Here is a 26634-nt window from a genome sequence, read left to right as displayed (position 1 = left end):
CAAAAAATGTTATGTAAAGTATACTCTTCCGCGCCGAAAACTCTTTCTCGGTGCGGATGCGGTTTGAGTTTGATCTGGTGAATCGTAGTTCCCTGCACACCGATTATCGAAACACCACTATTAACCTTAGTTGTTCTAATGAACAACTAATGAAATAAAATATTTTTCGGCGTCAGCTGAATACGCCAGCTTTTCACCTTAGCCTGACCTTTGTTAGCGTCCAATAGAATTCAAATAAAACTTCCCGCGGCCAAGTAAAGATGAATACACTTCACTGACTGCATTGGCTGATTTGATAATACCATTAGAACATTGGAAACATGTCCGCGTCTTTGTAACACTGTTTTACTGCGTGTTCAGCATGAAACAGTTTTATCTCTAATAAAAAGGCTTTATAGATAGAACAGTTTTACACTCAATCTCGACATCAATACAGTTTGTGCGTACATCTTTTATTTTCAGAGGCTTTTCAGCGCGAGAACGTTGTGTACTTAAAGGCCATGTTCTCATATTTAGTACTGACTTCCATATTCCTGTCAACATGTTATATGTAAAAGTATAAAGAGCAGTGGAAGCGATGCCTCACTAACGATATTTCTTGTTTATGGTGTTATGCCTCTGTTTCAGATGCTAACGTTTATTTCACATTATTTCAATTCATTTGAGCACCTTTTGTACAGTTTTCACCCCTTAACCAATAGGCGCCGGCACAAAATCTTCCATTTAGAAGGAGTGCACTGTATAGTATCTACAGAAGAATAAAGATCGCGTGCGCGCGTAATATAGCCATAGGTTATTACCAGGGACCTATACATGTACGCATAAAGGGATTAGCAACCTCACGATATAGGTCCCTGCTACATAGATATCTATGTAGTATGTACATAGTATAACTATCTTTTTTTAAGAAGACGTTTTGTCGGAAGATTTTTATTGATGTAGTATGTGTATGCATTATAATAAACAACGGGTAACTTAAAAATAAATAAATAAAAAACAAAAACATTGCCATCGAGCGCCTATGAATATAGCAGGGACCTATATCGCGAGGTTGCTAATCCCTTTATTTGTTAAGGTCCCTGGTAATAGCGACCGCTAAATAACATATTTCCGTCGTCACCTTTACGACACCGTAGCATTTAGTATTGGCAAAGTGAATTCCATTTAAATATAGACGTTACGTTTAGATATTAATAACTTGCCGTGCAATAAAATGCTCTAACATTCTTGAACATTCGAAAAGGGATGCAATCAGTTTACTAACTTCGCGAAAAGTTGTCTTTCCATGCTCATGCACACACGAGTGTTTGATCATTTGAGCGACCGTGGTTAACCGGATTAGTACTACCTATAAGACTTTTTTCGTACGAAGAAAGGACCAATGGATGCCAGGACATATTTGGTTTTTGGTGGATTATTGGCCACCATATCCTCTTCAGCAAATGGTTAGTGTTTTTGATCTGTTTTTATTTAAAGAATTCAATTATTAATACCGGTCAGTAATACATAATATGTAACATATACAGTATTTCATAATGATTACATGTCTCTCGATTTGTCTTTTACGCATACCGAGTTTTGTTCATTAAAACAGTAATATCAGATGGCTTGTGGAAAGTTTTTTTTATCTGGAAATTATAAATTTATATAAGAACATGAATCCGCGTCGGGTTATATATTTTGTACATGGTGACTAATGACATGTTGTGCTACGTAAAGTAAGAAAAATGCTGTTGGGAAACCACGCGCTTGGGATTCCAAGCGCAAGGTTTACTAATAGATTAAATTTGGCTATTTATTTACTTATAATTATATACCAAATATCTAAATCTAGTCAATGAATCGAACACGCACTTTAGATTAAGCCTATACGTTCAAACTCACTAGTGAACACATGATTCGTAATAACCTTTATTTTCAACGAGAAAGCCATGGTCGCGATAAACAGTTTTTAACAAAATGCAGCTATAATCAATCAATTTTTACGAGTACAAATAGTAATTTTCGGATTTAAGGTAAACTCTCTTTGCTACAAGGCCATGAATTACGATAATCACGAAATCCATGTGTTTTCCGAAGTAGTTCACAGATCAAGCCCTAGATTGCTCACTCAACAGGTCATGCACGAGATTCATAGTAATCTGTATTCACAACGCAAACACCGTGACTGTCATGAACAGATCTTACTAAAAGGCATCTACCATCACTTTTATTGATGACGAATAGTTATTTTCAGATCTTCTTGAAATTATTATGTCACGTTACATTAAGTAATGACACAGGTCTCTGGGTTTTTATAGTAGTATTGCTATTCCTTTAAGGCAATCAAAATCCTCTTCATCCCTGTGTATCCCGACAATAAAGTGTCGTGAGTTCATGTAACAGATAACAACCGTGTTAAATGGGATAAGATAAGCTATGACTGAACTCAACGATTTTAAAATATTTGAGATCTTCTGACACCAAATTATTGTAGCTAATTACTGTAGCTATTGACACTGTGTATGCTGTTACATGTTATGCTGTTGTTTATGTTAAAACTTCTTGTGTACATATTTGAACTAATTGTGACATTTGCGCTTATTAAATAATCTCATTTGACCGTCCATTGTTTCGTGTCGAATAGATAGCAAAACAGGAGTATTTCATTTTGTACTACGTGATACTGATGCCGATATTTTTAATAAACTTCGATAGATGTAATGTCAATTAAAACTTTATACTGATAACTAAATTTAAAAAAAAGTGTTTATCATTCTTGACTATGCTTTTTGACTTGCCTAGATTGTCACTCGTAAGGACTTTGGTTTTGAATCAAGGCAAATGTTTGGTCATATTATTACAATCTTTAATACTGTTGATTTGTTTGTAAATATGTTCACTGTTATTTTTTCATTCATGCAAATAGTTGTTTGTTGTTGCTGTTGTTTGTTCTTTTAAAACGTAAACTTAGACATAATATGTGTAAGTCATGCGTTTTTTATGCATATTTATATATATACTTTCCATACGACTCGCCTTGAGTTGTTGTATGTAAAGGCTGTTTTTCTGGATCAATAATCCTGTTTACTTGTTGTTTCGTTGATTGGAAATCAATCTATAGCTCGTTGCTAATGCTATCTTACATATTACAACATGCCGTAAAATATTATTTTATACGTCTTGTGTAGAACGTAAATTTGTATTATTGTTTTTCCCTCTTTCTCGGCCCCTCGCGTGCTGTATTTTCAGGCTGCATTATTCGACCATTTGGCTATAAAATAAGTAAACACATCTTATCACAATTTCGAAATCTAGTCAATGTATAGAACATGTTAATAGGATTAAGCCTATGTTTCATACTCTCATTGTCACAAGTGATTTGTAGTTGTTTTTATTTATCATGCGAACATCGTTGCCGTGATGAACAGTTTTTATTAAAATGCATCTATTGTAAATGAACTGTACTGATTTACAATAGTAATTTTCGGATTTCAGTGAATACATTTTTTGCTAAGTAGCTTAACCTAAGTCATTGGTTGTGAAGTAAAATTATGTAGTATAAGAGAAACCTGTCACCTACTAGGGATTAACCAGGTGATTTCTAATTATATGTATTCACCATGTGAACTACGTGTCGCATTTATCAGTTTTAACAAATTGAAATGCATCCAATCACTTATACTGAGTACGAATAGTGATTCTCGGACTCTCGGATTATAGTGAATACGTTGTTGTTGTCCTTTTTTTCACGTAATAATCCATGTCCTCGGGTTCTTTGTATTATTATTGTTATTCACACATAGTTATCATGATCGTCTGTCAATTTTCCGATATTTATTTCCCGTAAGTGTAAGTAACAGATATTAGCCTTTGTAACTGGGGATTAGTCTAGCTATGGTTTAAGTCTTATACTGTAAACGTAAATGAGATATTCTGGCCACTATTTACTGCAGATATTGATGTTATGCTTGTGCTACTGGTTTTTTTTTTCTATCGTTATGTCAAACGACATTTCTCAGGGTTCATAATTGACTTTATTGTTTATATATTCGCTTTAAAAATACTCTCTTCCATTATTTTGTTTCAAATATCATGCCAATTGTAGTATTGTAAACTAGGATTACAAAGCCATAGATCGTTGTTTATGCTAGTTTTCAGCAAGTAACGTAATAACATATTTTTACTAAACCTATATTATCCAACTGTCTTATTCCCATTATGTTACATTTTCTTTTTCTTATCCTTTTTGTTTTTTGTGCATTATTAGTCCTGTCCAGCATATGCCAAGAAGTCGCAAGAAATGTAATTTATTTTTGTAAAACCTCACGGCCATTCAGTCATTTATGTGTTTGTGTAAAACTTTTACCTAATGGGTAACGATATTGCTGCATTTCGAATGACTGTGGGGTTATTTAATTCAAGTAAATATTGTTGTCGTAAAAAAGTTGTTTACATGTGGAGTGCATCAAACGAATTTGTATTATTTCTTCTCACCCTTTTCGGGCTATCGCGCGCTTTACTCTCAGGTTGCATTATTCGACCGTTTGTCTTTGAAATGAATCTGTTATTAATTGACGCTTTACGCTTTCTTTTACTTTTATCAGGGGATATCGAGTTAAATCCAGGACCGGATTACAAGGCACTCAGCGTATTGCATTTGAATGTGCGGTCAATACGTAACAAACTTGATTATGTAGCTAGTAATCTGTGTAATTTTGACATTTTATGCTTCACGGAAACTCATCTAACGGATGTTGTTCCCGATAATGCTTTAACAATTGAAGGTTTTAACACATGTATTTACCGTAAAGATTTTACACCGCACTCCAGCGGCTTATTAATTTATGTAAATGAGTCTTTACTGTCGCGGCGTGTTATTGAGTTAGAATGCCCCAGTGTGCATTCATTATGGATTGAACTTAATACTGGCTACTTCTCCGCTTTACTCTGCTGCTTTTATCGTCCCCCTAACTCAAACGTATCATTTTGGAATGACCTCGAAACTAATATTGACAAAGCCTTGGATATAAACCAAAATGTTATCATGCTTGGCGATATAAACGAAGACCAACTCAAAAACTATACACGTCTTAAACAGTCATTGGCAATATTTAATTTAAGGAACGTTATAACTGAAGCAACAAGAGTCACTTCCAATACTTCTACATCAATTGACCCCATACTTGTCTCAGACAATTTAATTGTATTGAACAGTGAGGTTATACCAATTGATAGTTCTGTAAGTGATCACCATGCCACGGCTGCGCACATTAAAGTCCCATCAGTCATAAGTAAACCAATGCAGAGGCATGTTTGGTTGTACAAACGAGCTGATTTTCAACGTCTTAACAATTTAATTAACACCGAAAATTGGAATTTTATAACAATGATGAGTGTAGAAGATGCTACCACTTTATTTACTGCCAAACTTTTAGAACTTATGAAATTATGTATCCCATTTAAATTAGTTACAGTCCGTCCTTATGATAAACCTTGGTACGACTCTATGATACGTACATTTGCCCGTAAACGCGACCGACTTAAAGTTACCGCGATAAAACAACCTTCTGAAAACAACTGGGCTAAATTTAAACGCGCTCGTAACAAAGTCAATAATATGATTAAACATGCAAAGGAACAATTTTACTCCAATATTGAAACTACACTTACTGATTTAAAATCAAGCAATTCCAGGCAATACTGGAAGATGTTAAAACATCTCATTAACTCACATTCACATTCTGATGTGATACCACCCCTAAAATCGGTCGATATACATGGCCATGTAACTATATATACTTCTGAAGAAGAAAAGGCAACGTGCTTAAACAATTATTTTGTTTCCATTTCAACTTTAGATTCATCTTCGGGAGTTCTTCCCGTCCCTACTCAGTTTCCATTTGCCAGTTTGCAAAATGTGTCCATAACAGAAACTGAAATTATCGATTTAATCAAAATTTTAATAACTAACAAAGCTGTTGGGGAAGATTTAATAAGTCATCTTGTTCTTAAGCGTACTAGCGAGTCAATTTCAAAACCGCTATGCCTTTTGTTTAATAAATCACTACAAGAATGCACATTTCCTTCATCATGGAAAAATGCAATTGTGATGCCCTTATTCAAAAAGGGTGACTCGAACATACCTTCAAACTATCGCCCAATCTCTCTTTTAAGCTGCATAGGAAAACTTATGGAGCGTGCAGTTTATAAACACTTATATAACCATTTTATTGCACACAATTTAATTTACTGCAAACAATCAGGATTTCTTAGAGGACACTCAACAGTTTATCAACTCATTGATATATTTGATCAAATAGCTCGATCTATTGACGACAAGAAACTTAATTGCATGATATTCTGTGATATATCAAAGGCGTTCGACCGTGTTTGGCACCGAGGTCTATTATTTAAACTTAAACAAAATGGCATAAGTGGAAATATATTACAATGGATAGAGAGTTACTTGTCTAACCGTACCCAAAAAGTTTTTGTCGGCTCAGCAAAGTCGCAGTCATTAGAAGTAAATGCCGGTGTCCCCCAGGGCTCAGTATTAGGGCCGTTGTTTTTCTTGATTTACGTTAATGATATTGTAGAAAACCTTTTAAGTATTACCCGACTGTTTGCTGATGATACTTCATTATCATGCACCACATCTGTATTAGCCGATCTCGAGGGTATTTTAAACCATGACCTATGCCTAATTAACGTATGGGCAAAGCGTTGGCTTGTTGATTTTAATCCCCAAAAAACTGAAGCTATTCTATTCACAACACAAAAGAATATTCCTTTTCCCAAGTTAATGTTTGGTAATGTACCCGTAACATTTGTTGATGAACACAAACATCTCGGTCTTACGCTTAGCAGCGATGGTAAATGGAACAACCACATCAATAATATTATGACTTCCGCGTCGAAAATCCTTGGCGTTATGCGAAAAGTTAAGTACAAACTATCAAGAAAATGTCTAAACCAAATATATTTCACACATTTGCGACCATTATTAGAATACGCGTGTGTTGTATGGGACGGTTGTACATTGTACGACAAAGAATTACTTGAAAAAATCCAAAATGAAGCCGCGCGTATTGTCTCAGGCCTAACCAGATCCGTCTCACTTAGAAACCTTTACACTGAAGTTAAATGGCCAAGTCTAGAAAAACGACGAAGCTATCTAAAACTAATTAATATCTACAAAATGCATAACGGTCAGTGCCCCAATTACCTTAATAATCTTCTCCCACCAACAGTTCATGAACAATCTTCTCGTAATCTTAGAAACGCGGAAGACTATACTATTTTATCAAGACGAACTTTACTTTATTCACGCTCGTTTTTACCATCTGCCATTAATCTATGGAATTCGTTACCTATTGAAATAAGAAACATTGACACTATTTCGAAATTTAAAACTTCATTGAAACAATTATATAATTTATGCGAAGATAATCCCCCATACTTTTACATTGGGGATAGACACTCATCAATTCTACACGCGCGCTTAAGAAATAATTGCAGCAACCTAAACTCAGACTTATTCATTAATCATTTAAAAAACACTCCCCTATGTGCGTGCGGAAATGATGCTGAAAATGCGGAGCATTACTTCTTTCATTGCCATACATACCATTTGCAGCGAATAGCTCTATTCACTGCGCTAAGATCGTTTCATCCGCTTAATTGTGAGGTGCTCCTCTATGGTAAGCCTTCACTAAATAATGAAAACAACACCATCATTTTTAACGAAGTTAAAAAATATATTATTACGACAAAGCGATTCATTGCTTAGCTACTTTTTTCCATTTGCTGGACAGGACTTATTACTATCTTTATTAATATCTTTATTACTATATGTATTATTATCATTATTAATATCCTTTTTTGTATAAGTTATATGTATATTTTCTTAACACTCATTATTATATTTTTGATTAATTATTATTATTACTATTTGTATTACTATTTTTGGTAACAACTGTTATTATTAGTAGTACTGATGTCATCATATAATAAATATAATTATTGAGATTTATGTTCCCAAGTGTATATACTGTGTAAATGACATGATTAATATTTTATGTAAATCTGTCACCATTTCAACATGTTAAAACTATCGCAAGGGAAGGACCCCCGATAATGTTGAAGAACTTCAGGTCTAACCCTTTTTCCATTTTGTATGTATGGACCAATGTATATATTTGTATAATGTCATTATCTGGAAATAAAATATGTTTAAAGTAAAGTAAAGTAAAGTAATAGATTAAATTCGGAACTCGCGCGCTGTGGAGTTTTCCGATTTCTGAGCGCGCGCGGGAGGTACAAACATTGTCATGAATACAGTAATGACCAGTAACGTCGATATCCGATTTGCTTCCCATTCAGTAGTGGATAATTAAAACGACAGTAGTGTTTCTTTTAGGAAATGTCAACATTCAAGTATTTTGTTGTTATTACTATTGCTATTATTATAAATAATTACACATAACAAAACTGACACTGATATACATGTATGTCAGACGTTTAATACAGGATTAAAGTCTAAATACACTGTTCAGATGTACAGCCGCCTATACGAATGGGTCCAGTAGCTAACATCCTTAAGAGACATGAAAAACAGACTTTGTCAGCTGTATGGTAATGAAGAAACCTATACAAACGGCTTGACATGTGCAATATTTCTTCTGAAAAATATTATTTATGTTCTTGTTCTAATGATATATAATTTGTCAAAATCTGCTGAGAAATGAAAGTATAATTAAAAAAATTAAACCTCAGCGCTTCGATGTACGCTAATTATAAAAGATCGATAGTTACGGTCACGTGACATAGTTTCGACAAGACAAGTTATTTGCCGATACGGTCCCGTTTCATATCCGTCTCATTTAGAGTCTGTGATTAGATTAAAGAAAAGCATCAAAATAGAGCTATATCAATAGACATATAAATATCAAACTGATATGGAACGATATATTAGTTCTAGTACTACGAATGGATCCGACTGAGGAAAGTCAGGGCTCGAATTTAACTTTTTTTTCTACTCGCAAAACATTGCGAGCAGCTTTAATACCAACTCGCAAAATCAAAAACATTCTCGCAAATTTTTCCGGAAACATAATTTAGTGTTGTTTTTTTTTTATTCAACAGTTAACGTTGCTTTATCTTTCGTATTGTTATTTCCATCTGTGGGCAAACAGAAACTAGTTATTTTTCGCTTCGACGCCATGTCTGATCAAGTTCAATGACCACGTGTGAATTAGTCGACTGTTTAGCGTTATTTGTACCAATACCATCCTGGTATCTGTACTATAAGTATACTAGTCTATATACAAGGTGCGCGCTTACGCGTATTAGGACGTTCTATGACCTATGGTTTAGCGTTCAGGACGTCAAACGCAATATTACTGGTTTTTTTTTTCACTATTTCTTTACTTGCAAAAAATTACTAGTGGCTTAAAACTTAACTCGCAATCAGTATTTTTCACTCGCATTTTGCGAGTGTGCGAGTGTTAATTTCGAGCCCTGAAAGTAAGGTTTTTGTTGTTTGGTACTTGTCTATATGATTTTAAGTATATTTCAATAGAATAATATATATACGATGGAGTCAATGTCTTGGAAGTTTGGTTTACAAACTTCTATTAAAACTGTATGCCCAGGCCTACGCACAGTATACGTGACCGAAGCTGTTCATACATGTACATGCAGCATTAATATCATGTTACGTAGTATTCTTACCAATTAAACATGATCGAGATTAGTTCATCTAAAGAAAAATGATTAAATCATGGTCTTTTTATCACATATAACGAACGTTTGAGTAAAAAAAGTGGTGTTTACTAGTCAGCGACAAGAGAAATTATTGATTCACTCTCTTTTAAAATATGCTAGTCAGCTAGTTTGTTTTTACCTACCACCCATGCTCAAATATTGAAAAAATCCAGACTGGAGGGTTCCGGATAACAACTTTTTAAAACCTTGTGATAACCAGGGACCTATTCATAGGTATACATGTACATATGTATATGTTCCTGTGATTACGTGTCATTTTTATTAGCTCGACTATTATATATGAAATATATATAGTGGAGCTATCCTACTCACCCCAGCGTCTGCGTCAGCGTCTGCGTCTGCGTTAGCGTGCAAATGTTAAAGTTTTCGTCCTACCCCAATTATTTTCATTGTCCCTTCACATATTGCTTTCATATTTTGCATACTTGTTTACAAACATGACCCCAACCTATAAACAAGAGCAGACAACTCTATCAAGCATTTTGTCATAATTATGGCCCCTTTTCTACTTAGAATATGCAGCAAATGTTAAAGTTTTCATACTACCCCATTTATTTTCATTGTCCCTTGACATATTGCTTTCATATTTTGCATACTTGTTTACCAACATCACCCCAACCTATAAACAAGAGCAGACAACTCTATCAAGCATTTTGTCTTAATTATTGCCCCTTTTATACTTAGAATATGCATATTATTGATGAATCTATGTTAAAGTTTGCGTACTAACCCAAATATTTCCTATATCCTTTGACATATTGCTTTTATATGTTGCATACTTGTTTACCAACATGACCCCAACCTATAAACAAGAGCAGACAACTCTATCAAGCATTTTGTCATAATTATGGCCCCTTTTACACTTAGATAATTGAACAAATTGCCATCACTTCTTTATTTATGATCACATTTTATTATTACTTTGACAAAACAACACTTACCTGAATACCACAATGGATTCCACCCAAACAATACCCCAGGCCCCTACCCAGAATCCCTCCCCCCAACCTCCTTCCCAATTTTTTTTTTAAAACATCTCATAAATTACCACACCCCACATTATACCCCCCTCTCACCCCCCCCCACCCCCCCCCTACCCCCCCCCAAAAAAAAACAAAACATTTTTATCCCCCGCCAGAGGCGGAGGGATATTGTTTTGGCGTTGTCCGTCTGTCCGTCCGTCCGGCACTTTTGTGTCCGGAACCATATCTTGGAAGTTCTTTGGTGGATTTCATTTAAACTTGGTATGAGTATATATATGCATAAGAGGATGATGCACGCCAAATGGCATTGTACACCATCTGTTAAAAACAGACTTATGGCCCTTTGTATCTTGAAAAAATGCTTTTTAGTGTCCGGAGCCATATCTTGGAAGTTCTTTGGTGGATTTCATTGAAACTTGGTATGAGTATATATATGCATAAGAGGATGATGCACGCCAAATGGCATTGTACACCATCTGTTAAAAACAGACTTATGGCCCTTTGTATCTTGAAAAAATGCTTTTTACTATAGGCACTTTTGTGTCCGGAGCCATATCTTGGAAGTGCTTTGGCGGATTTCATTTAAACTTGGTATGAGTATATATATGCATAAGAGGATGATGCACGCCAAATGGCATTTTACACCATCTGTTAAAAACAGACTTATGGCCCTTTGTATCTTGAAAAAATGCTTTTTACTATAGGCATTTTTGTGTCCGGAGCCATATCTTGGAAGTTCGTTTTTGTGAAAACGCATGACTTATTAATTCACCTAAATAAATTGTAAAGGCTTAAGAACCTTCCTTTGTCTTAGTTTTGTGTTATTGTCCTCTGTCCGTTCATCTATCATTATGTTCATCCGTCCAATTTGCACCCATCCTCAAACAAAGCATATGTTGTGGGGGATACCTTGGGCCTTTCAGGCCCTCTTGTTTTTTTAAACATCATCTAATAAATTACCCCACCCCACATTATACCCCCCTTTCACCCCTACCCCCCCCCCCTACCCCCCCTACCCCCCCCCCCAATTTTTTTTTTTCCTTTTTTATTTTTGAAAGATCGTCTAATAAATTGAATATGAACAATTTCCCCATGATGGCTTACGTTATACTGTCAAGCACTCGAATAGTCGAGCGCGCTGTCCTCTGACAGCTCTTGTTTGAGAAAGGCTTAGAGCTTATGTACATGATGACTGAAAAGGGTGTCAAGTGTGTCATGTACATATTTTACAAGGACGTACACATTTTCCAATTACTGTTATAGATTTACATTTATTATTCATATTGTAAATAGATGGTTTACAGTCAACTCGTACCGACGTCAACTCGTCAACTCGTTCTCATTATGGTCTACTTGTACAGTGAGTCAACTTGTAGCTTTAATATATTCAAACTATTCATATGTTAATTAGTTTGAGACACATATTTTATGCATACACTCAAGTATATAAGTATTTAATAATAATGTATATATGAAATAACAAGTCAAATAATATTATAAAATAATCGCATGCAACAATCAACACTTTATTTTAAATATTTTTAAATTCACTGAGTGGGCCATATTACGCATCAAAGATGATTTTCCATGTTAAACATGCTTATTAAAGTAAAACCGATTATTGGCGTCGCTCTGGAGAGCGGCGACTAGTATGTAATGCATTTTTTTTCGCTTATGGGAGGAGAGGTTATTTTACGGATCAATGTATATATTTTTGTTTTAAGAATATCATGCATAGTGGTGATTTTTTGTGTAAATTAGTGTAAATAAGTACTGCATTTGTGCCATTACATTTATTACAACATTTATTGCCAATAATGCAAAGCTAAGTGTTTTAAGTAATAACTGATCCACAACTGATCACAGGGGAAAGATCACAGGGACTGGGCAAATACGCGAAACTTTCTGGTTTTGTATAAAAACAAAAGATAATCAAAATGCAATTTCTTACATCACTTAAATATCTTATAATAAAAATACACGTGTTTTTATATTAACAAATAAATGCAAACAACACATCTATTATCCATGTATTTTTATGGTTGTCTATCATAGGCCCTAAGTACTATCCCTACCACATATAGAGCGCGAAGCGCGACACGTATTATTGATTGTAACAATGAGTTGCAATAAAGGAAGCAGCCACTTATCAAGTAGGAGCTGTGTCCCAGCAACCCGTTTCCCTAGAGTCAAGCACTCCTCGGAATTTTTTTTAAGAACCACATATAGAGCGCGAAGCACGACACATATTACTATCCAGGTGGTATGGGCCCTTTAGCATTATCCGACCATTACGTGACTTTTACGTCCATAGTTATCTTCCTTAGAATTTGAGAAATTTTGAAATCGTTGTTCGATTAGTCCAAAATTTTCATCTGATTGTTCAGGTTTTTTTTTTTATCAATGGGGACTCAACCCAAACTCTTTATGAGCAATATTGGACCATAAGTCCAGAAATATGTCTCTTTGAATATAAAAATAAAAGTGAAAAACTGCTTGGTTAGGTGATTACGTCAACATTTTTCATCAGATTCTTTCCAAACTTACAGTGTCTTCATATCAATAAGCATTTTTACCTCATTTAAAATGAGAAACATCGGGACAATAAGTCCAGAATTTTTTTCTATTAAATTTGACACAATAAACAATTTCCACTTGTTTAAAAGATTTCACAACTTTCGTCTGAATCTTTCCAAACTTGTTAAGTGTTTTTATATCAGTATTACTCGAACCCTATTGAAAATGATGAATATCGGAGCAATAAATCTATTATGATCTTTTACTGAATTTCAAAGTATTGTGAAATGCAGCTTCTTTATGCAATTTACAGTTTTCATTCATTTTTTTTCAAACTTTTACAGTGTTTTCATATCAATGAGTACTCAACCCCTATTGTAAATGAGCAACGTAAGAATAAGTTCAGAAAGTTGAACTTGAAATTGAGAAAAATATGAAATTAAGCTTACAAGATGAAGCAGATTTTTTAAAACCTACACAGTTCTGTTCCATTAATGAAAACTGCACACGGATGCCAGTAAAAAAAGGAAACCAATGTAAATAAAATGAACTATGAAATATTTGGGGGTTACAACACAAAATCATAAATAATGGTTATTTGGGGGTTATAACACAACATCATAAATAATGGTTATTTGGGGGTTATAACACAAAATCATAGATAATGGTTATACCAGTATCTTTTTCTATTTTGTTTTAAATAATCGGCCAATATATTAATATTTACAGTAGAAAAAAAATCGTTCCATGTAACTTCATTGAGTGCCTTTTACAATGAAATTCCCGACGCCCTTTGATGCTTTGCATAAATACTTATCTTGTATAAAATACCAATTTACTTTAATTGATTCATGTGAGACGATTAATTAATGTACACTGTATATAACAACATTTACACCTTTCACACCTTTTACCAGTGAAAGACACCAACCACATGTGTGAAAGAGGTTGATTCATACAACCATTTGCTTAGATAATTCAAGTGGAAAGATTTAGAGAAAAGATTAGACATCACCAATATCATTTAGACATATAAACAGACCATCATATGCCTATTTCTGCATACATGTATTTCTGTTTAGGGTGAACGTTGGTTAAGACAGGTAAGAGATGACAAAAAAATAGGTACAATTTTACCATTTTAGGTATGTGTTTTCCCCGATTCGAGTTGCCTTCTGTACAAGTTGACCGGCACCCACATAGATGATGGGTCTTATTTATTGAATGAATGAATGAGTGAGTGAATGAATGAGTTAATGAATGGTGGAGGGACTGATGGATAGATGTTTTGTTTGTACGCCTTGAATACTTTTTAGTGTACTCAATAGGATCCCTGAACAAAACAAGCGATAAGGAGCGTACATTATGGGATCCCCCAAACAAAACAAGCTATTAGGAGTGTACTTGATGGGATCCTGAACATACCAAGCAGTTTGGAGTGTACTTAATGGGATCCTGAACATACCAAGCAGTTTGGAGTGTACTTAATGGGATCCTGAACATACCAAGCAGTTTGGAGTGTACTTAATGGGATCCTGAACATACCAAGCAGTTTGGAGTGTACTTAATGGGATCCTGAACATACCAAGCAGTTTGGAGTGTACTTAATGGGATCCTGAACATACCAAGCAGTTTGGAGTGTATTTAAAGGGATCCTGAACATACCAAGCAGTTTGTAGTGTACTTAATGGGATCCTGAATTTAGGTTAGATTAGCAGTTAGGATTGTGCTCAATAGAATCCCTGAACTTATTCACTTTTAAGTGTTGACAAAGACAATGAGCACTGTTTATACACTTGAAAACCCATAGGTTGAAAATGTGTATAAGATAAATGAAAAAAGAAAACATATTTGTAAACTTACTTAATATATTGAATCAAAGCAATGGTAGTAAAACTCTTCACTTATTGTGGCCTAAAAACAATTTGTTTCAAAAGTCAACTAGTTAGAAAATAAATTCATGCACTTGATCATAATAACATATTCCTCTTGCATAATATTTAGCAAAAGCATTGATATTTTAATATTACATTCATTGAATTTGTATTTGTACAAACACATTTTTTGTTAATAGGTCATTTGACACTCTTTCTACTTTCAGGCTCTTTGTTAGAGCAGACAGGGTATCGTATTAATATATTAGAAGATGACGTTGGACCCACGGTTGATGCTTTGATGAACCTCTGCAATAAAAGTCCTCCTGGATCCCTGTTTGCTGTGTATTCCGTCAGTGGTTCAGACACAAAATCTTTTAACTTCACGAAAACAGATGAAAATAGTTGTAATAAAATCTTTGAAATAAAACTAACGTTAACCAAACCTATTTCTTCTGAAGTAGTAAAGAAAAATATTTACAAATGTGTTCCGTTTTTAGAGGATCCCTCAATGTTTAATATATATAAGAGAATAATAATTTACATGGTTTCTAAGAAGACAAATGTACAGCTAACTAAGATGAACTTCAACACATTTGTTCTGGTAACTGATGACTTGACCAACCCTGATCTTTGGAAGGACATAGCCACTGATAGGGAACATGTAATCAGCGTGAAGGAAAGGGACAAACTCCTGAAGCTGTTAGAACGGGGTAAGAGCTTATGTAATGTAATCATTTTGTAAAGTAAATGTTCAGATTAAGAAAGTGCAATAAATTTGTTGCAAGTTTCACTAGATTGATCATAATGTTGTAACAGGTTCCTTCACAAGAAAGAACATTTTGGAAAAACAAGTTTTGTCATGATAAGTAACAATCTTATGACAGGTTCCGCCACACGATTGGACTTTTTTAAACACTTTAAAATGTTTAAATTATTGACCTGATATTTGGTGTGTGAGTCTACCTACATGACTTACAGATGAATTGTAAGTTTCGTTCAGGTCCATTGATTTTGGGCAAAGTTGTGGGCCTTGGAATTAGACATTTTCTCTATAATAACAATTTTCTGGAGTGTTTTTTATGCCCCCGGATCGAATGATCAGGGGTATATTGATTTTGGTCTGTCTGTCTGTCTGTTTGTCTGTCTGTCTGTCTGTCTCTGTCTGTCTCTGTCTGTCCGTCCGTCCGTCTGTCGTAAAACTTTAACCTTGGTTAAAGTTTGATAACTTTTGAAATATTGAAGATAGCAACTTCATATTTGGCATGCATGTGTATCTCATGGAGCTGCACATCGTGAGTGGTGAAAAGTCAAGGTCAAGGTCATCCTTCAAGGTGAAAGGTCAAATATCATTGTATTTTTATTATTGGGGTATATTGTTTTGCACATGTCGGTCGGTCCGTCCGTCCGTCGGTCGGTCCGGCGGTCAGTCCGTCCACCAGATGGTTTCCGGATGATAACTCAAGAACGCTGAGGCCTAGGATCATGAAACGTCATAGGTACATTGATCATGACTGGCAGATGACCCCTATTGATTTTCAGGTCACTAGGTCAAAGGTCAAGGTCACAGTGACTTAAAACAACAAAATTGTTTCCGGATGATAACTCAAGAATGCTTACGGCTAGGCTCATGAAACTTCATAGGTACATTGATCATGACTGGCAGATGACGCCTATTGATTTTCAGGTCACTAGGTCAAAGGTCAAGGTCACAGTGACAAAAAACGTATTCACACAATGGCTGCCACTACAACTGACAGCCCATATGAGGGGCATGCATGTTTTACAAATAGCCCTTGTTATTTCCTAAAACTTAACCTTCGTTAAAGTTTGGTCATAACTTTTTGAATATTGATGATAGCAACTTGATATTTGGTAGCATGTGTATCTCATGAAGCTGCACATTTTGAGTTGTGAAAGGTCAAGGTCATCCTTCAAGGTCAAAAGAAAAAAAATACAATCCAAGGTAAGTAATAAGCTTTAAAAGGGAGATAATTTCTAAACCTGCCAAATGATACATTGAAATTTTATTTCAAAGAGAAATTTTATTTCAAAGCGGTGCAATAGGGGGCATTGTGTTTCTGACAAACACATCTCTTGTTTACAAAAGGCTCTTATGTGAGAATACCTTCATAATTTAACGATGAACAGTGAGTTTAATTTTAGTACTGGACTTATACATTTTTTTTCTATATTAACTGCTTTTTTTGGAGTTTTTTTTACGCAATGTTTTCAGATATTGAGGTCATTTTTGTTATGTGAGTCAGCCTTCATGACTTATAGATTAGGTGCTAGTTTCATTCTTGACTATTGATTTTTGGCTAAGTTATGGGCCTTAGTAATGAAGAGTTATGGGCCTTAGTAATGAAGTAATGGGCGCTGGACTTCGAAATTGTTTTGTTTTACTGAGTTTTTTTTCCAAAATGCTTTCAGATATGTTGCATTTTTTTTGGTATGTGAGGCTACATGTACCTACATGGCCTAGAGATGAAGAGTGAATTTTGTTCTGGTCCATTGATTATTCTTTGCTTAGTTATATGCCTTGGACTTCAAACTTTCGTTTTCTGTATGTTTTTTATGCAAAGCTTTCAGATATTGAACTGATTTTTGCTATTCGAGTCAACCTACCTGACCTGCAGATGAGTTGCATTCCATTCCATTGATTTTTGGCAAAGTTTTGGGCGTTGGACTAAGATATTTTCTCTATAATAACTGTTTTCAGGAGTTTTTCACGCAACACTTTCATATATTGAGCTAATTTTTTATATGTGTGTCTACCAACATGACCAACAGATAACATGTGAGTTTCGTTCTGGTCAAATTAATTTTGGTGAAGTTATGGGGATGAGACTTTACAAGTTGATTTATAATAACTGTTTTCTGGATGTTTTTATACTGAACTCTTTCAAATATTCACTTTAGGAAGAAAGTTTCATCCCAGAGTAGCCTGTTCAGACTGCACATGCTAATGTGGGACAATACTTTATTCAAATGCATTAAGCCTGGTTATCCCAGAGTGTGGCTCATATATATTTTACACAACATTATTATTTCCACATATTTATTTTCAGACACTAGATTTGGAAAATGCCCATTAGACAAGTTCTTTACTGACCATATTGGATACTGCCAAGATTGTTCGGATGAATTGGATTCGCTACCAGAAGAATGTTATTGTAAGTGGTAGTCATAGTCAACGTCTTTAAGTCTATGTAATAATTTGTTGTTTAAAGTTTACATTATTATTTATTTTGTTAATTTTAACAATGGCCAGTGCATATGATCAATGTAGACTGCATCGAGGGCCAAAACACCAACTTTGGGGAAAGGGCCACAGCCTTTTTTTCGGGGAAAATAGGACACATTTTTTTATGTCCCCCACTATAGTAGTGGGAGACATATTGTTTTTGCCCTGTCTGTCTGTTGGTCTGTTGGTCTGTCTGTTTGCGCCAACTTTAACATTTTGCAATAACTTTTGCTATATTGAAGATAGAAACTTCATATTTGGCATGGAAGTGTATCTCATGAAGCTGCACATTTTGAGTGGTGAAAGGTCAAGGTCAAGGTCATCCTTCAAGGTCAGAGGTCAAATATATGTGGCAAAAATCGCTCATTTTATGAATACTTTTGCTATATTGAAGATAGCAACTTGATATTTGGCATGCATGTGTATCTCATGAAGCTGCACATTTTGAGTGGTGAAAGTTCAAGGTCAAGGTCATCCTTCAAGGTCAGAGGTCAATTATATGTGGCCAAAATCGCTCATTTTATGAATACTTTTGCAATATTGAAGATAGCAACTTGATATTTGGCATGCATGTGCATCTCATGGAGCTGCACATTTTGAGTGGTGAAAGGTCAAGGTCAAGGTCATCCTTCAAGGTCAGAGGTCAAATATATGTGGCCCAAATCGCTTATTTTATGAATACTTTTGCAATATTGAAGATAGCAACTTGATATTTGGCATGCATGTGTATCTCATGGAGCTGCACATTTTGAGTGGTGAAAGGTCAAGGTCAAGGTCATCCTTCAAGGTCAGAGGTCAAATATATGTGGCCCAAATCGCTTGTTTTATGAATACTTTTGCAATATTGAAGATAGCAACTTGATATTTGGCATGCATGTGTATCTCATGGAGCTGCACATTTTGAGTGGTGAAAGGTCAAGGTCATCTTTCACAAGGTCAAGGTCATCCTTCACAAGGTCAAGGTCATATATAGGGGACATTGTGTTTCTCGAACACATCTTGTTCTGGCTTTGGGGAATGACAAATACTGAGGTAGATTAGAAATTTAGAGAAAAATGCATGATTTTAAAGAAATTTTTTTTAGTTTAGGGGAAAGGGCCTTTTTGGTTAAGGGGAAGAAAAAGAGGCTCCTTGCGAAGAAGGTTTTTTATACCCCCAGTACCATTGGTAATGAGGGCTATATAGGAGTCACTTTGTCAGTCTGTCTGTCAGTCTGTCTGTCTGTCCCAAAATTTCATCCAATCTTCACCAAACTTGGTCACAAGTTGTATCTAGATGATGTCTAGGTCAAGTTTGAATATGGATCATGCCGGGTCAAAAACTAGGTCATTGAGTCACATAGTGTGTTTTAAACCAAATATTGTCTGGACCATAACTATGTCATTTATCATTAGATTTTAAAATTACATGGTACATTTGTTCACCATCATGGGATGGTGTGTTGTGTGAAAAAAGTACGTTGATATCTCCAAGGTCAAGGTCACACTTGGAGTTCAAAGGTCAAATGCTTGTCCGGGCCATAACTTTGTTATTTATTGTGAGATTTTTAAATCATTTGGCACATTTGTTCACCATCATGAGACGGTGTGTCACGCAAAAGAATTACGTCGATATCTCCAAGGTCAAGGTCACATTTTGAGTTCAAAGGTCAAAAATGGCCATAAATGAGCTTGTCCGGGCCATAACTATGTCATTCGTTGTGAGATTTTAAAATCATTTGGTGCATATGTTCACCATCATTGGACGGTGTGTCGCGCGAAAGAATTACGTCGATATCTCCAAGGTCAAGGTCACATTTTGAGTTCAAAGGTCAAAAATGGCCATAAATGAGCTTGTCCGGGCCATTACTATGTCATTTGTTGTGAGATTTTAAAATCGTTTGTCACATTTGTTGTCCGTCATTGGATGGTGTGTCGCGCGAAAGAATAACGTCGATATTTCCAAGGTTAAGGTCACATTTTGAGTTCAAAGGTCAAAAATGGCCATAAATGAGCTTGTCCAGGCCATAACTATGTTGTTTATTGTGAGATTTTAAAATAATTTTGCTCTTTTGTACACCATCATTGGACGGTGAGTCGCACAAAAGAATTACGTCCATATCTCCAAGGTCAAGGTGACACTTTTAGTTCAAAGGTCAAAAATGGCAATACATGATCTTGTCCTGGCCATAACTATGTCATTCATTATGAGATTTTAAAATGACTCTGTGCATTAATTTTGTTCACAGTCATTGGACGGCGTGTCATGTGAAAGAATTCAAGAGTTCAAAGGTCAAAATGGCTATAAATGATAATGGCATAATAATTCTTAAAAATCTCCATAAATTATATTCTATTGTTTTGTGAAGACAGCATGCAAAATAGTCTGTGTCAATGCGGCACGTGGGGGTACACGGCACGTGGGGGTATACGTCACGTTTGTGACAAAGCTCTAGTTTGGCCCTGGCATCAACAAAATAGGTTATTTTTAGCTCACCTGTCACGAAGTGACACGATGAGCTTTGGGTCATCTGGGGTAAAAAACTAGGTCACTAGGTCAAATTATAGAAAAATCTTGTGTAGACAATAGAGGTCACAGTTTTCATCCAATCTTTATGAAATTTGGTAAGAATGTTTATCTTGATGAAATTTGGATTGGGATTGTATTTGGGTCATCTGGGGTCAGAAACTAGGTCACTAGGTCAAATAATAGAAAAACCTTGTTTTGACAATAGAGGTAACAGTTTTCATCAAATCTTAATGAAATATGGTCAGAAAGTTTGTCTTGTTAAAATCTGGGTTGGGATCGAATTTGGGTCATCTAGGGTCAAAAACTAGGTCAAAGTTAAAAAAACTTGTGTAGACAGTAGAGGTCACAGTTTTCATCCAATCTTAATAATATTTGGCCAGAATTTTAATCTTGACAAAATCTGGGTTGGGATTGTATTTGGGTCATCTGGGGTCAAAAACTAGGTCACTATGGCAAATCATAGAAAAACCTTATGTAGACAATAGAGGTCACAGTTTTCATCCAATCTTTATGAAATTTGGTAAGAATGTTTATCTTGATGAAATCTGGATTGGGATTGTATTTGGGTCATCTGGGGTCAGAAACTAGGTCACTAGGTCAAATAATAGAAAAACCTTGTTTTGACAATAGAGGTAACAGTTTTCATCAAATCTTAATGAAATATGGTCAGAAAGTTTGTCTTGTTAAAATCTGGGTTGGGATCGAATTTGGGTCATCTAGGGTCAAAAACTAGGTCAAAGTTAAAAAAACTTGTGTAGACAGTAGAGGTCACAGTTTTCATCCAATCTTAATAATATTTGGCCAGAATTTTAATCTTGACAAAATCTGGGTTGGGATTGTATTTGGGTCATCTGGGGTCAAAAACTAGGTCACTAGGGCAAATCATAGAAAAACCTTATGTAGACAATAGAGGTCACAGTTTCCATCAGATCTGTATGAAATTTTGTCAGAATGTTTATCTTGATGAAATCTGGATTGGGATTGTATTTGGATCATCTGGGGTCAGAAACTAGGTCACTAGGTCAAATAATAGAAAAACCTTGTGTAGACAATAGAGGTCATAGTTTTCATTTGATCTTAATGAAATATGGTCAGAATGTTTATCTTTATAATATCTGATTTTGGATCGTATATGGGTCATGTAGGTAAAAAATTAGGTCACCGGGCCAATTCTAGTAAAACCTTGTGTAGATGAAAGAGGTAACAGTTTTCATCATGTCTTAATGATATTTTGTCAGAATGTATTAATTGATGAAGTCTGACTTTAGATTGTGTAAATGGGTCTGATATAATTTAAGTTGATATAGCAAGGTTAGTGAGGTGAGCGATTGAGGGCCATCATGGCCCTCTTGTTATTCTGAAAAGATGGGCACAGTATACTGATTTTGTAAACATTTACATTTTTAACAGGTGTATCACTAAACATTAAATAATATACTTTCTCTTATATGAACTCATGTTTGTAAGTTTCACAGATCGTATGAAACACATCTATGTTGTTTAACAGTAATATGATTTGAGGCAATATATTGGATATATACTATTTAAAATAAACAACTGTACAAAGGCGTTTGTCATTGCGCCAACACAAACTATTTGGCCGTAATATTTGGCAATTAAACATTACTTGACATAACTAGAAATTTTATGTTTAGATCAATGTCTGTATTTCATGGTCTGTTCACACCTCCTTCATACCATAGGGCATGAAAAGTGACATTTAACTGTAAGATTAAAGTGACAGTCCATTGTTGATTTGCATATACATCGTATAGCGAGAAATAAACTTTACATAAATTCATGGAAAAAATATTTTTTTATCGAGGTTGACATCAAAAACCTGGTCAAAAGGGGTTTTGAATCGATAAAATAATATATAAATGATCATATATACATGCAATAGGCGAAAATCATTGCGAGTTATGCAAATTATATATATATTTAGCTTTTGCTAAACATTATTAGCATATGGAAGATTAATACATAGATTTAGCAAAAACGTAGCGTTGCAACCCAGTTTCCATCTGTAACAGATGTATTTGCATTTGTTCTTATACAAATGTATCGCTCTGCTAAATTCGCCCATATCCGCAATTTTGTTTGTTTAGGGTTGAATTAACGTGTCGAATCATGAATATTAATTAGGTCATTTTCGTACTTTACTGTACTCGAACCCGAAATAAAAATCGCTATATTGTTTGTTTTCAACAGATTTCAACTGGATTTTCAGTGATATCCTCAATAAAACCACGTTTTCTTACGATTCTGCCCATATATATAGCTATGAACGGGGACTTTAATATCCATATCTCCTTCTCCTGCACTTTTTAATCCCCTACCGGTTTCACCGGAGGGGACTTATGGTTTGCACTCCGTCTGTCAGTCAGCCAGTCTGTCTGTCTGTCTGTCACACTTTTCTGGATCCTGCGATAACTTTAAAATTTCGTAATATTTTTTCATCAAACTTGGAATATTGATAGATGTCAATATGGACATTATGCACGTCATTTCATTTCGTTCCTACGTCAAAAATTCTGTTTGCTCTGGCAACAAATAGACTAGAAATACTGCTGAAATGGTGGTTTTCTGGATCCTGTGATAACTTTTAAAGTTCTTAATATTTTTTCATGAAACTTGAAACATGGATAGATGGCAATATGGACATTATGCACGTTATTTCATTTTATTCCTGCGTCAAAAATTCTGGTTGCTATGGCAACAAATATATAAAAAAAATTCATCTGAAAATGGTGGAATTTCAGACAATGGTGGAGCCGGTAGGGGACTTATATTGCTTGACAATAGTCTTGTTGAAGTTAACCAGTGTACCGTGTCATTCCGCTCAGTAAGACAGTACTGTTTAATTTGTGCAGTATAAACATAGTGAGATAATGAATACTGTTTTGTATTGCTACTTTAAATTGCAGACTATGGCCAGAGAATGAAACCTCCTATCCCAGAAACAACAAGTCCTACTCCAGATTATACAACAAGTCCTACTCCAGATTATACATGGATTTTATACTGTTCTCCACTGTTGCTCATTTTTATCGTTCCAATTTGTCTGCTATACAAAAGATGGAAGTCCAGGAATGAGTTAAAAAAGGCAAGTGATAGAATTGTCAGTGAAACTTGTCTTCAAAACATTTGAAATCAAGAAATAAAAACTTAACTCTTTCATATTTGTTATGTTTCTATTTTGGACTATATGGTGGGTATTGCAATTACCTGGTACAGTTAAATTTTCTTAAAAATACAGAAAATAATTATTTTACCATTTACCAGTTAGATCTGATTTTGACGCATTTGTAATCTCTTAATAGTTAACTTTACCCCCAAAAACGAAGTTTAAGGGGGTATATAGGAGTGAGCTTGTCTGTCTGTCTGTCTGTCGGTTGGTCGGTCCGTATTAAGTGTCCGCTCTCTAATTATACCCCCACAAACAAAGTTTAGGGGGGTATATAGGAGTGAACTTGGTCAGAAGTTATATCTACATGATGTCTAGGCCAAGTTCGAACATGGGCCTTGCCGGGTCAAAAACTAGGTCACGGGGTCACTTAGTGCGTTTTAAACATTCAGCATGTTGTCTGCTCTCTAATTCAAGTAGTTTTCATCCGATCTTCACCAAACTTGGTCAGAAGTTGTATCTAGATGATCTTAAGGCCAAGTTCAAACATGGGCCTTGTCAGGTCAAAAACTAAATCACGGGGTCACTTAGTGCGTTTTAAACATTCAGCATGTTGTCTGCTCTCTAATTCAAGTAGTTTTCATCGGATCTTCACCAAACTTGGTCAGAACTTGTATCTAGATGATCTGAAGGCCAAGTTCGAACATGGGCCTTGCCGGGTCAAAAACTAGGTCACGGGTCACTTAGTGCGTTTTTTAACATTCAGCATGGTGTTCTCTCTCTTATTTAAGTAGTTTTCATCCGATCTTCACCAAACTTGGTCAGAAGTTTGATCTAGATGATATGAAGGTCAAGTTCGAACATGGGCAATGCCAGATCAAAAACTAGGTCACAGGGTCACTTAGTACGTTTAACACATTGAGCATGGTGTCCGCTCTCTATTTCAAGTAGTGTAAATCCGATCTTCACCACACTTGGTCAGAAGTTGTAACTAGATTATGTGTAGGTCAAGTTCGAACATGGGCCATGCCGGGTCAAAAACTAGGTCATGGGGTCACTTAGTGTGTTTTAAACCTCACCATGTTGTCCGCTCTCTAATTCAAGTAGTTTTTATCCAATCTAAACCTAAATTGGTCAGAAGTTGTATCTTGATAATGTCTAGGGCAAGTTTGAATATGGGTCATGACGGGTCAAAAACAAGGTCACGGGGTCACTTAGTGCATTTTAAACATCACAATGTTGTCCGCTCTCTAATTCAAGTAGTTTTCATCTAATCTTCACCAAACTTGGTCAGAAGTTGTATCTAGATGATGTCTAGGTCAAGTTCGAATATGGGTCATGCCGGGTCAAAAACTAGGTCACGGGGTATCTTAGTGCATTTTAAACCTCACCATGTTGTTCGCTCTCTAATTCAAGTAGTTTTCATCCAATCCTCACCAAACTTGGTCACAAGTTTTATCTAAATGATCTCAAGGACAAGTTTGAACATGGGCCATTCCGGGCCTAAAACTAGGTCACGGGGTCACTTAGTTCTTTTTTAACATTCAGCATGGTGTCCGCTCTCTAATTCATGTAGTTTACATCCGATCTTCACCAAACTTGGTCAGAAGTTTTATGGAGATGATCTTAAGACCAAGTTAGAACATAGGCCTTTCTGGGTAAAAAACTAGGTCAAGGGGTCACTTAGTGCGTTTTAAAAATTGAGCATGGTGTCCGCTGTTTTTTGTGAAGACGACATGCAAAATATTATTTGTCAATGCGGCATATGGGGGTATTCGTCACGTCTGTGACAAATCTCTAGTTCAAGTTGTTTTCATCCGATCTTCACCAAACTTGGTCAGATGTTCTATCTTGATGATGTCTAGTTCAAGTTCGAATATGGGTCATGCAGGGTCAAAAACAAGGTCACGGGGTCAATTAGTGCGTTTTAAACATTGAGCATGGTGTCCGCTCTCTAATTCAAGTAGTTTTCATTCTATCAAAACCAAACATGGTCAGAAGTTGTATCTAGCTGATGTCTAGGTCAAGTTTGAATAAGGGACATGCTAGATCAAAATCTAGGTCACGGCCCGGGTCACTTAGTACATTTTACACGTTCAGCATGGTGTCGGCTCTTTAATTCAAGTTCTTTTCATCCAATCTTCACCACACTTGGTCAGAAGTTGTATCTAGATGATGTGTAGGTCAAGTTCGAACATGGGCCATGACGGGTCACAAACTAGGTCACAGGGTCACTTAGTGCATTTTAACATTTAACATGGTGTCTGCTGTTTTTTGTGAAGACAACATGCAAAATATTCTGTGTCAATGCGGCATGTGGGGGTATTCGTCACTACTGTGACAAAGATCTAGTTTTAATTAAAAGCCTTTCTTACTAGATTCAAGTTTTGAAGGCTTCATTTCCAAATTTCCAACCTTTAGATAATGTTTGCACATTTTCACTTTACTTGTGAGTGGGAAAGGGTTAACTATAAAAATGTTATTGTCCCCTACCGGTGAAACCGGAGGGGACTTATGGTTTGCGCTCTGTGTGTTCTTCAGTCAGTCAGTCAGTCGGTCACACTTTTCTGGATCCTGCGATAACTTTTAAAGTTCATCATATTTTTTCAC

At 35.5% G+C, this 26634-nt stretch overlaps 1 protein-coding gene across 1 annotated transcript; it reads left to right on the top strand.

Moving 5' to 3' along the window:
• Nucleotides 1-1308: 1308 nt before the first annotated feature.
• Nucleotides 1309-24048, top strand: LOC127846073 (uncharacterized). Its single transcript, XM_052377252.1, has 4 exons — nucleotides 1309-1445; nucleotides 15370-15855; nucleotides 18214-18318; nucleotides 23825-24048. Exons 1-4 carry the CDS (start codon nucleotides 1382-1384, stop codon nucleotides 24046-24048), a joined length of 879 nt encoding a protein of 292 aa, XP_052233212.1. The 5' UTR covers nucleotides 1309-1381.
• Nucleotides 24049-26634: the final 2586 nt, after the last annotated feature.

Source organism: Dreissena polymorpha, chromosome 9 (assembly GCF_020536995.1).
Source record: "Dreissena polymorpha isolate Duluth1 chromosome 9, UMN_Dpol_1.0, whole genome shotgun sequence".
Taxonomy (NCBI): domain Eukaryota; kingdom Metazoa; phylum Mollusca; class Bivalvia; order Myida; family Dreissenidae; genus Dreissena; species Dreissena polymorpha.
The sequence above is the reverse complement of the archived record's forward strand: the minus strand, read 5'-3'. Positions and strand labels throughout refer to the sequence as shown.

What these genes read in the sequence shown, in the direction of transcription:
- LOC127846073 (XM_052377252.1), top strand. Translation starts at nt 1,382, where the DNA reads ATGGATGCCAGGACATATTTGGTTTTTGGTGGATTATTGGCCACCATA. An exon ending in CCTGAAGCTGTTAGAACGGG is followed by an intron (nt 15,856 to 18,213) that starts GTAAGAGCTTAT and finishes ATTTATTTTCAG; the next exon opens with ACACTAGATTTGGAAAATGC. An exon ending in GCTACCAGAAGAATGTTATT is followed by an intron (nt 18,319 to 23,824) that starts GTAAGTGGTAGT and finishes TTTAAATTGCAG; the next exon opens with ACTATGGCCAGAGAATGAAA.